The 12,636-nt window shown below is 40.1% G+C and overlaps 1 protein-coding gene across 1 annotated transcript in view; it reads left to right on the top strand.

Moving 5' to 3' along the window:
• SLC1A7 (solute carrier family 1 member 7) overlaps positions 1-12,211 on the top strand; it is a 49,826-nt gene extending 37,615 nt beyond the window's left edge. The window contains exons 8-11 of the mRNA XM_015636448.2: positions 1,429-1,623; positions 4,736-4,870; positions 8,718-8,817; positions 10,884-12,211. Of these exons, the coding sequence (XP_015491934.1) occupies positions 1,429-1,623; positions 4,736-4,870; positions 8,718-8,817; positions 10,884-11,120 (667 nt within the window). The 3' untranslated portion in view covers positions 11,121-12,211. The remainder of the gene's footprint in view (positions 1-1,428; positions 1,624-4,735; positions 4,871-8,717; positions 8,818-10,883) is intronic.
• Positions 12,212-12,636: the final 425 nt, after the last annotated feature.

The raw sequence follows: 12,636 nt of genomic DNA, 5'->3' as shown, positions 1-12,636 counted from the left end.
CATTTTGCTTAGGCATTCCTGCAAACTTGGGGCTGTTATTTCAGAGTTTTTGGAATCCCTCTGTGCTTTTATAGGACATTTGCAACAACTGAGAAAGACTTTGCAGATCCAATGTGTTATCTTCAATTGAGAACAGCTAATGGTCATTATAAGGTTTAGGTACTGGGGCCAAACTGTGATGTGAGGGTCACTACACACGGTGACAGAGCAATCTGAACTGCCAAACCAGAGGGAAGACACCTGGATTTCCTGTCTCAGGGCATGTAAATCACAGGACAATAGGATATTGAAGATCACAGTGTCACCATGCCAAAATTTCCCGTTACCATGTTTTTAAGAGGTAACTTTGGAATAATATTGAAGAAGTTTGCTGTATTACATCTATTTGAATAGTCTCAGATAGTGAGCAGTGAATTAAAATTGGTATAATAACAAGGAAAATATTATGTGATTTATGTATGTTTTTCAGTGGTGTTACTCATTTTCCATACATACTGATGTGCCATAAAAAATATCCCCTCACTCACTTGAATGCAATCTCATTACTCATGACATCAGTGAATGAGACACTGCATGGTAAAATGCTGAATGCTACCAAAAGTTTGATCAAAAATGTACAAATAAATATATTTCAGTGTATTAGTATTTTAAAATGTGTACCTCTTATTAAAAATGAGAAAATTTATGACCATGTAGTGTTTTGTTAATTGTCTCAGTTAATGAAAACAAAAATCAGTATTTTTTTTTTAGGGTATCAAACTCAATTGAAAATGAATACAAGTCAGCTGTTCTTATACCATTCCATTCTATTCCACACACATCTCATTTACACATGTACACTTATTATATGACCTGCAGTTATGTGGTTGTCATATGATCACACAAGGGATGTGGGCAGATCTGCCCCAGGGAGAAAATAGGATTTTATATTCCTAAACACAGACATTTTGTCTGCAACTTTTATTTTCAGGCTGCTGTTGATAAGATCTTTGTCTAACCCCTGCAGAAATAAAAAATTGTTTATATATGAGATACGCCTGGAAGGAAACATTTTTAGAAACCATGACTGTAAAACAGTTTTCAGAGATTTTAGTCATCAGCTGCACAGGGTGTTGTTCCCTTTTCTTGCATTTGAGTGTACAGCAATACCTCTGTGGGATTCCTGTCCCTTTGCTTCTGAAACAGAGAAAAATATTCCTACCTTTGGGTAGCAAAATTAGCACTAACTCCAACATTTAGATGTGTAACTGTCTTTATCCTCCATCAAGCAAAGGAGTGAGTTACCTGGCAAGTGAGTCATGTGCAAAACAAGGAGCAAGAAGCTCGGATGGTTGTGTGAAACTTCCCCTGCCAGGACAAGGTTTGCTCCAATTCCTTCATTCCCCAGAAAAAAAATAACCCAATGTGTGCTTCTGTGCTGTTGTGCAGCTCAGCCACTCTGCCTATCACTTTCAAGTGCTTGCTGGAGAACAACCACGTGGACAGGAGGATCGCGCGGTTCGTGCTGCCCGTGGGAGCCACCATCAACATGGACGGGACGGCGCTGTACGAGGCCGTGGCTGCCATCTTCATCGCCCAAGTGAACAACTACGAGCTGGACTTTGGGCAGATCATTACCATAAGGTACAAACCACAAACTCCATGTGCTGGGGCTTGTTTGTTTGCATAGAATCGTGGAATCAGCAGAATTGGAAGGGTCCCATCAGGGTCTTAATTTTGTTGAGTCTGTGGCACAACTCTTGCATGTAGCAAGAACAAAACTCATCTTTGCTGTTATCAAAGGATGCATCCCTCACAGAAGGGTTGTTTCCAAGTAACACAAAGATTGGGTATTGCTCAAAGAGAAATTGTAGTGGTCCTGTTCAACAGATGCATGTGGACACCAGGAAATGTACTTCTGTTTGAGGATGACTGTCTAATTTTTGCTTTTAGGCAACCTATTGATCACTTCTAGAATTGGAATATTTTATTTTTATTGGTGTTTAAGATACTGTTAAACTTCACAACTGTTCTCAATTTGAAATCTGATTTGTATCTTCAAGTGAAAGGAAACGGTTAAAAAGTTGCAAAACTGGAAGTCTCACATTGAGTAAAACGCAATAGTGTGTGCTGGGAAGCTCTTGCAGGATTCGGGGAAGAGGGAAGGAAGACAGATGCTACTATCAGGGCAGGTTTTCACAAAGATGTCAGAGAGCTCAGATGTTTTTTAATTATCTGCTCTGCTTCTTATTAAAGCAGAAAGCTTCATAAACAACCATGCTCTCAGTGGGTAGAGAGTGTTATAGCTGTGTACTCCATCCTTGAAAGGTCTGTAATGGATCCAAAAGACTGGAAGATCGAGCTGAACAATTACTGCCAGAATAACTTCAGTGACTGCCAAAGAATTCCTCAGGGACTGAAACCTGCAGGTTTCCAGCAGGGAACAAATGATTATAAAAACACTCCTCATAGTCAGAGCTTTGTGCAATATATTTGAGATCTGCTTAACTACCCACCCACTGACCTCACCACTGCCCCGTTTACACTGCTGGTCCTTGCCCATCATCTGCTGGGCCTGAAAACCTTCATGACAAGAAGAGGAGAGTCCTGAAACCAACCCCAGATGACAGCTGAGGTTTGCTAATGGGCTTCTGGCAAGACCTGGTTGGACTACAAATAGAAGAAATAAATTGTGCCCATATGAGCTCTTGCTTCAGGCTTGAACTCTCTTTGAAAACTGTTGGAACAAGCCTGTTTTAAAATTTAGTCTTTTGTGATTTGGAATTCCAAGATTTTTTAAGCATGTGATGCTAAAGTATGGTCCAGAGCATGAGCAGACATTACACACACTTTGAAGTAATTTTAAACAGTAATTTTAAAAATTAAACAGATGAAGTGTGATAGTAAATGGAAAGAATGTAATCTCTAATTTTTCCTTATCAGAACGCCCTTTCACCTCTTTTACCTCCCGCACTAAGTGCTATACGTAAGGACCAGACAGAAGTAAAACAGTAGACTGAAAATACAAGTAAAGATTGGAATAAAATCCAAGAAAAGAAGAAAAATAAAAATATTCACAAATGAGGAAGCTAAACAGGAAATCATGGTGGACACAGTACCATCAATGATATACTCCAAGTTTTAACTGTATACTACAGGCCAAACCTACCCCACACCTTGATACTTTAGGATCTGGAGATTTAAAATTCAAATAATTCTGAGTGCCAGGATATTTTTGCCAGAGAGAAAAAAATGTTAGACAAATAATCAATCTACTTTGCTCATAGTTTGTAAAATCCAGGTTAACAGTTTCTATCAATGCAAACATTGACATAGGAGAAAAAGAGAGCAGAGATCCTATTTCCATCAACTGATCATGTTACAGAAAGAAACATCTACATTAAGGTAAAGATGGAATGGAATAGCAGATGAGCTTGCTTGTAAAATCTTAGTTAAACATTCCTGGTTTTACTCCCAGTTAAGTCCTGAGACTTTGTGGCCTGATGTAAGAGGCAGAAGCAGTCCTGGTCAGACAGCCAGTCCATAGCACTAACTGGAAAGCCTTTTAATGTTCATTAAAGTTATCTCTTACTCAGCTACTGAGCTTCTGTCCCTTCCTATCTATGCTCTAGTACAATGTTATTACAATGCTACACAAGTTAACTTTTGCAAAATGTAATTTTAGGTCTTTCTCCTTCCCTATCACGCCCACATGCTAATGTATTTTTTATTTTAAAGAGGGGCTCTAGGTAGAAATACTGCTGCTGCTGTACTGGTACACTGTACAGCTGTAAGCAAGGGACTGGATATCCCTGTGTTTCAGTTTCCATATGGGTGAATGCACTTATCCTCATTTTCCATAGTAGGTTAATGAGACTTAACTGCTTGCCAAAAGCTCTGACATTCTTGACTGATGAATGCAGAGGATTATCAGTGTAAATGCTTTCTGTCATCCTTTTACAACTGTCAACATTTGTTGTCTTTCTGCTGGATGGCCTAGCTCTTGGAAGTCACTAGTTGGGTGGAAATGAATATATTCAGTCACTTTTGCTGCTGGAAAATGGAATTAAATCCCTTCCTCAAAAATAACACTATGAAATAACTATGAAATAACTATGAAATAACTATGACAAAAATGTTAAGCCTGCCAGGTCTACTCTTGCCCTGGTCTCCCATTCATTTCTGCTTGCCTGGCTGAAAAAATGGTATGGAGGTCAAGTAAAAATACTTTCCAGAAACTGAACATGTACAAGTCACTTTCATGCTTGCTTCCTATTTAGATCCAAGTATGCAAAGCCATGGGCTGTGCAAGGGCTTCACCCCTGGCCCAGCCTCTTTACCCTTGGCCTAACCCTTGAGATGGATTGACAGTAAAGGCCCCAGGCAGGGCTAGACACCGACTTGCCTGGCACAGGAGCTGCCCATGGTGACCCAGAGGGCAATGAGTGGGGCTGGCAGACTCCTGGCACACAGAGCTGGGTGGTGCCATGACCCATGAGAAGCTGGCAGAACTCAGTCCACAGCCTGGCTGGCCCCTCTGCGAGAACAGAACTGCCCCACCAGTGCCAAGGCTGCAAAGGCTGAGGATGAGAATTTAGCCCTGGGCAGACAGTTTGGCCTGTTCTTGCTGTCTCACCTGGACTCTGTCCACAAAACACTGGCACTTCCATGTAGCGGCTTGTGTAAGAGCATGGTTAGAAACATGGTGTGGTTTCTTCCAGAAAGTAAAGTTTATTCCTTTCTTTCCTTGTTAAAGTATCACAGCAACAGCTGCCAGCATAGGTGCTGCAGGCATCCCACAAGCTGGCCTGGTGACAATGGTCATTGTTCTCACCTCAGTGGGGCTCCCAACAGATGACATCACGTTGATTATTGCTGTCGACTGGGCACTGTAAGTAACACAAAGCTTTTGAGGCTTCCATGGTAGCAACTTTGCTGAAAAGGCAAATGGTCTCCAGGGGTACAGTAATACAGATAAATATATATATATATAAATGGCAAAGAAAGTGATTATGTAATTTGAAATGGTGTTGATGTGACCTTAGACTAAAAACTCTGCTGATGTGAACATTCTATAGAAAAAGACAGACAAATGAGGGAGTCTAGATATATGTCTTGCATGAAAAGGCTGAAGAAGTAGATTATGTTTAGTCTAAAACCACAGCTGGAAAAGTCACCACAGCAGTTTTTTACATAGATAAGATTGTCCAGAAGAGGTTGTTGTTCAATCTTCACATTCACAGGGAAGAAGGATGAAGAAATAGAAAAAAGTACCTACCTCAACTCTGATCCCAAAAAAATTTAAGAACTACTTTTTTCTAGAAGGATAGTTGGGCAATGGAAATGGTTGTTCCTAGCCAGGCTGGACGATGATCTTCAAGACAAATTTGAAGGCTGGGCCAGACAAATGTGCTTAAGGGGCAACTCGGGCACCTTGCCTTGGGCAAGGATAAGGGGCCAACATTCCTAGGAAACATGGTTTGCCTGCAATCTACTTGTCAGCCCACTGACACTTCGAGGCCATCATCTCAGTGTAGTGAAGCACTCTGCAAGAGGCCTGAGCCACTGCTAAAGCCAGCAGGTAGCACTGTCACCACTGGCACCCCTGTGGCCACAAGAGCCATGACAGCACGGGGATGGTGTGGGCTGTGTCTGGCTACAGCTGCTGACACCCCAATGCAGTCAGCCTGAGTGCTGGCTCCAGTAATGTGCTCCTTTCACCGCGGATCCTGATGCAATTCTGTGCTCTCTGAAGTCAGTGCTAAATAGGCAGCAGCTGCTTGCAGCCCCAAATTTTGCAAGTGCAGCCAGTCTGTAGGGAGGAAACTTTGCTGCACGCCCAGTCACGGGGGTTTTAACAGCACAGGCAGAGGCTGAAACAACACATTTGGGATGAAAGGGATTTGTGTCACCCATGAGAAGAGTAATTTTCAAAATTAATAAGGAGTGGTTTATTTGAACTCTCAACTTTTATGTAAATGCTGATGAATCAATCAATTTTGAATAGTCTAGGAAGATGAATCATAAAATACTGGTCCCTAGCTCATTAGCATGTAAATTAACTGTGTAACTAGCATATGCATACACAAGGAAATGTCCAAATTATTTTTATTTAAGCTATATAAAACGTATCTCCTTCAATACAGGGAGTTTCATTACATCAGGTAATCAGGTAAATTTACCTGATGTAAATCATTACATCAGGTAAAAATGTGCTACAAGTCCATTCTGTTATATATCCTCTTTTATTCAACTTTTAGCCACCTATTTTTTTGTATGAAGAATTGTGAGAAAAAATATTTCTTGTCCACTGTAATAGATTATTAGCATTAATAGGAGTAATGAATTTTGAATTGTATGAATATTTTGAGACTATATTACAAAAGCCTTTTCCCTCTATATCAATCAGTTTTTGCCCAGCTCTTGCAACATCAACATTTCATTTTTTTTCCAGTAAACTTTCCAGTGTACATGGGAATTATTCTTCTTTTTGTCTTACACAACTTTTCAAAACATCAGAGAAAAGACTTTTCAGGCTATAGTTCCAGATGGTATTAAAAAGTGAGTAAGGAATAGACCAAATTTTCTGTCTTTTGCAGATGACCTTTCAAACAAAAGCATATTTCTCTATTTCGGCACTTGGTGGTTTCAAGAGCCTGCAGATGCAAAGTGTCAACATGTTTGACACGATGAATATTTTCAGTATTAGTTTTGGAAGTACTGGAGCATGAAGAATGCTTAAAGAAGGCTGGTTAGATGATCTCAAGAGACTGAAATACCCATTACAATGCACTGCAGGTATTACAACTCTCTTAGGTAGCCATAATGTGTATGTGACCTTCATACCTTTAGCTAGTGCTTAGAGACATAAAGAAGAAAATCAAAATGTTTCCCAGCTCATCTATCAAACCCAAGGTAAAAGTTTTGCATCTTTCATAATATCTACAGCTCAAATACCACTGACTCACACGTTTGCACTGAGAGAAACACCACCAGCAGCAGGTTGGACTCTCAGTGGAGAAATGTCAGTGGTGTGTGTTGTGGTTCTCCTCAAGCGTAGTGCAGACTGCTCCAGATACTCAGAACATGGAACACAAGTGGTCAAACAACGTGCCAGGCAGTCCCTTTTCTTAAGAGTTTCAGTGTGGAGCACTGTTTCCTTGGAAAAAGGGAGCTCAAACTCTTGAGTTCATACTTCTTTACCACAGCTGACTTGTTGCACAATCCAAAATTCACAACACTGAATATCTTTCCAAGAATCACTATTTGATAATCAAGAAGGAAAGAAGTCTTGTGTAAAGGAACTTTTATCTGTATGTGCTCTAACTGCTTTTTTTCCCTGTTTAACATGTTCTTGTGGAAATTTTCTTCAAGGAAAAACCCAAAATCAGAATAGCAGGAATTAAGAAAAAATGGATTGAGCAAACATGTGGAGGACTGGGTCCTGGAGTCAACAACCACATCTACGTGTAGGCTGTGGAATATTATTGCTGAAGTTACTCACAGTTGTACATACAATTTGAGTAACTCCACATACAAAAAAAACTTTCATGCAGCAATTTTCATGGTAACTAAGCAGACAACTGCATAAACATTTATATGCACTGAGTACCTGCCTAAAATATCTGAAAAAAGAAAAAATCAGCACAGTTTCAGTTCTTTTCTATATTAAGATACAGGATCAGAAATCTGGGCAGTGTTGATATTGGACCATCCCTGACTTTAATAAGCCAAACATCTGGAGATTTCTGAACCTCCATTTTATAACCTACATTTATAAATTAAGTTACTAATATGACAGAGTTTTCAGATGTATATGTTTTTCTAGGAAAATATGTGATATATTTCAAACTTAGAAGCTATATCATCTATTTGAAATCTCATCAATTTTATCTAATAGGTTCCAGGATGATTCAAGTGTAACACTTGACTCTGACAGCCAGTTACTTTTGTCTATTTACAGTCTATATTTTAATAGATTTATTTTTTAGACAGTGGGGAAAAGGTGTAAACAGGGAAGAAATTCCATAAGTGAATAAATGAAAAATAGTTTAAACTATATATAGACAAAATACTGTCAAACATAGGAATTTAAACTGGTAAAGGTAATTGAAAATGAAGAGTCTTTAAGAGCTACTGCATAGCCAACATAAGAGCCAAAGTCACCACAAGTTTTATAGGAATGAGCACTACTTAAATATGGTCAGTGACTGTTTAGTTTGTGAGTGTAGTTATGTAGCAATCTTCTGAATTATTTTGATTGTATCCTGCCCATTCTACCAATAAAATAATCAAAGTAGCACTTTGATTGCTGAGATTGGTACCACAATCACTTATATAAGGAAATGGTTGCACTGACCTCTGTTTTTATTGAATTCAGACATTTGCAGCATCAGTCTCCAAATGAGGCCATGTCGCTGGACCTTAACATATAAACTGGGACAGAAATGAAGGGGTAATGTTCCACCTTTTCAGTGCTGAATCAGCTTGCATCTCTAAGAGGACACAGCTACTCAATCAAGTGTGTGGCAGCACAGCACACCAAGCTCTGGAAAGGCTGGAAAACTCAATTGAGCTGCTCAATAATTAATGGATGCTGATACCAAACTTCTTAACGTTTCTAAACATTTTAGGTCATAAAACCAGCAAAACTGGCCTTCAGCCATAATTATGGGTGATGGAGGCACAGGAATTCACCCAAAGAGCCAACAACTTACCATTACTGTTTCATTTTCCAGAGACAGGTTTAGAACAATGATCAATGTCCTGGGGGATGCACTGGCCGCTGGGATCATGGCCCACATCTGCCGGAAGGAGTTCATCAAAGATGGTGATGAGGTAATCACACTGTGAGCCGGGGTGTGCCAGGGTGTGCTGGACTATGGCAAAGAACTTGCAAGCTCCTACATTTGGTTCCTCCAGTTTATAAAAGCTGTTTCAGAGAGAGGACAGAACTGGGCAATGGGCAGTTTAGCACATGGGATGGAGGGATCTTCTTCCATGAGGTCATGTGAAAAGCCACTGGAGTGCAGAGTTTGCAAGGCAGCTGTGTCTGGCACTCTGGGAATGGGAGCAGCAGAAGCAGCTGCGCTATCACACAAATGCATGAGATGCTGGGACTGAGAGTCCCACACTCAGCACCCAGGTCCTGACTGGCCAGTAATTTGTCCTGCTAGAAATATGACCAGCAACAGAGCAGGGTGACAGATGTCCTTGACTACCTGTGTGTAGGGGGAGGTAAAGGTTTCTATGAGTGTGTATATGCATAATCAACGAGCTCACATCAAAAGCATTGCAAGGCCTAGGCATTGCAAGGCCCTGAGTCAGCATAATCTGAAGCCACCCTTGCAATAATTTTCTTTCCAGACTAACACAAGCACAACTCCATTCCAGACTTCATTCTCAGACATCATGCTTTCTACATTTAATACAAGTCCTTCCTTACATCTTTGTTTTTCCTCCTCTGTATCTTATTTCATACAGCACACGTACCTCTGTATTCTGCCCCTGCCTCCTTCCACTCCTATGCATTTTCTCCTTCCTCTTTGGCATGCATCATTCAATCTTTCCTTGTAACAGGAACTCCTGATGTCCTTTCTTCCATCCTTGACAAAGGAGATTCCTAATTCCATGAGCCCATCAAATTTGGAGGTACTGATCTCCAACCATTTCAACTCATGGCAGACTTTCATTACCCTTCTTACAGAACAGTTCATGCGGGAACATTTCTTCATCAGGACCAATCTTCACAAGACACGTTTCATTTCTGTGCATCATCTGTAGTATTCCACACAAATAGCAAAGTTTTGTTTCTACCATTATTTCTCTCATTCTACAATTTTGTGGTCAATCCCATTCTCATGCCTTCCTGCAACATTTATTTAAAATACCTGCTCTTTCAAGTTGTATGTAGAAAGGCAGTGCCCTCTGAGGTAATTAGCACCTGCAGTAATTACTGATGACAGGATTAGCCTGACTACAGGGGCTACACATGCAGCTGCCTACAAACCCCCTAAAATACAACCTATGGGTAAGGTAGGTCATCCATTACAAAGCCAGAAGTGTAGGCTGAGCTCCTGCATAACACAGGCCTCCTGACATTTCACTGCTGTATTTAGAACTCAGTCAGAACTTAAGAAGAGACGTTGCAGTAATATAAAATCTCTCCTGAGGGATTATTTAGTCATCTGTGATGAGATTTTTCTTTGAATCATGCTCTGTAATGGTATTAAAATTTACTGCTAGTCTGCCATACATTTTGGCTGCATAATTTGTGCAGTTAGTAATGTATACCCAAAGGCCATATTTTCTCAGCTGCAAGCCCACCTCCTTTCTCTTGCCAGTATTTACGTCTTACTTTCCCCATCAGAATCTGGTTTGATTTAAAGAACACTTCAATATTTAATTTATGAATCAGTTAATAAAATCCCCTTTATTTCTTTCAAAACAGCAAACTGAAGAGACAGGTGTTATTTTACTGGGTTAGAAGAAAGGCATAAGGCAACAACAAGTGGCTTATTGGTTTATTTAATTTAACCCAAGAGCAAGCACTGCCCAGAACTCAGCACAGTGGTCACTGAGAGTCTGTACTTTTTGAAGTGAGCTGTGGAATTCTCATCCCTGTTTACCCTACTTGTATCACCTTCCCAATGGCAAGCAGCTGTTACCATAGGTGTGAGTTAGAGTTGTGACAGAATTTGCATTTTTACACAGACTCCTTCGCTTCATGCAGATGGTGCAAAGATGCCTTAGTGTATATGAGAAACAGCTTCTGGAAGTCTATGGAGGCTCTAGATAATCCTGGTGAATGTAAAGCAGCCCACAGGCTTTCCAAGTAAAAGTTCTCTCCCTATTGTATACAGCAATCAGTGGCAGTATTCCAGATCTTAATGCTTTTCACATAGGTGCCATTGATCTGTGAAACTAAGCCTATTAACATCCATCAGATTGTGGCTTACCAGAGAAATGGCTGTGTGAAGACCATGAATGAATCTCGTGGACCAGAAACAGTGAAAGGGTTGCAGCACCATATACCCATACAAGTGGAGCAAGAAGAAACTCCAGTGGAGAATCACACTAAGAAATCCAACAGTAAAGACCACTGCACTATTGAAATAAATGAACTAGAAACAAATGTGTGACTGCTACACTCAGAGGTATCTCAGACCCCAGTGACCTGATACCCAATCTCTACCTCACAGCTGGAAGAAGGACTCTTTTGCCTTGAACAGGAAACCGTGGGCTTATCGCCACCCTGCTTGTACTGGAGCTAGGAGACCAGCTGTGAACGTCAAGAAAGGCACACAGCTTGCAAGAGACATGGGCTTCTTTAGAAGGAAGATTTTACTACTGAAAAATTAACTAATGGACTACTACTGTTTTATTCTGCATTCACTGACTTCAATATAGTATTTGACACTCCTTTGGCTTCTTTTTTTAAAAAAGCTTTTTTTATTTGACCCTTTTTGATTTTCTAACCAAAGCCTTTTTTTGTGAATCTCAGTATTATGAACACTGTAGAATTTTTGCTATGTGAAAATGTTTCACCAAAATTGCTAAAGATACTAATTTTGTCTAATATTTGCTAAATATAGAGTTTGTGCTTAGTTTTAGAACAGCAGTAAGAAAATCACACTGGTTTCCTGATCTCAAGGGGTTACATCTATTCCTAAACCACAATGCAAGCAGAGGGCAAGTGAAATGTCTATTTGTGCCAGAAAGGGCGTTAATTGTGATGGGCAGCCTTCAGAGACAGGCAGTCAAGTGTGATTTCACAAAGATTTCCTAGGTCACTGCAGAGCACAGTTTGCCTTCCAAGTGCCAGATTTAACCTTTTTTTAACCTAACTCTTCAGTAAAGTCAGTTCCATGCACATGCAGTGGCAGAGGTGATGTGAGCTCTAATCCATAAGCACTGGTGCTAATGTGTCCTCTCCTGTAACCTATAGGTTGTTCTACTGTAAATATGTTTAAACTCAAAGCTCAAGCTCATGAACCATGTGCTGCATCTGAAGGGCAGACTGAACACAAACTGCAAACCGAGGATGCTGAGTTAAAATGGGGTTTTGTGAGGAGTTTGCTGTGGAAACTGCCCCATTATTTCTCATAATTCAGTTGACAGTTACTCCCTTTCCACTGTCTGCTGAATCTTTCACTTACAGTAAAATCTGCTGCATATGTTTCCAATGTTTGTGATAGAGAACATTTTTAATAAACCTGCCATTTGAAAACAGGCTGTCTGTGCACTTCTATTAGTGTCTTCTTATGTCTCTGCTAAAATAGAGAGTGGAAGTGAGGAGACCTTTAGAAAAGTTGGGATTTGATCCAGAGATTACATACCAGCTCATACCAATACACTTGACATATTATATTTAGCTACTTGTGGCATAGCAGCTTGAGATACCATGTGCCCGGTATTCTGATATGCTCTTCTCATCTGTAGGGAAAAAATAACCCAGACAAAAAGGAAAAAATCTTCATTAACCAGAAGCAGAAATGTTTCATGCATTAATTCATTGCAGATTCAGTGTATCATTCATTCATGATTAATGGTTTTCCTGGGATGTACACATTCACCTCTTCTTTAAGGGCTCCTGTTCAGACTATTTCTTACGTCATGCACCAAATAGTTGCCTCAGAGCACTGTAGTATATGTACT

The sequence above is a fragment of the Parus major genome, chromosome 8, assembly GCF_001522545.3.
Source record: "Parus major isolate Abel chromosome 8, Parus_major1.1, whole genome shotgun sequence".
Taxonomy (NCBI): domain Eukaryota; kingdom Metazoa; phylum Chordata; class Aves; order Passeriformes; family Paridae; genus Parus; species Parus major.
The sequence above is the reverse complement of the archived record's forward strand: the minus strand, read 5'-3'. Positions and strand labels throughout refer to the sequence as shown.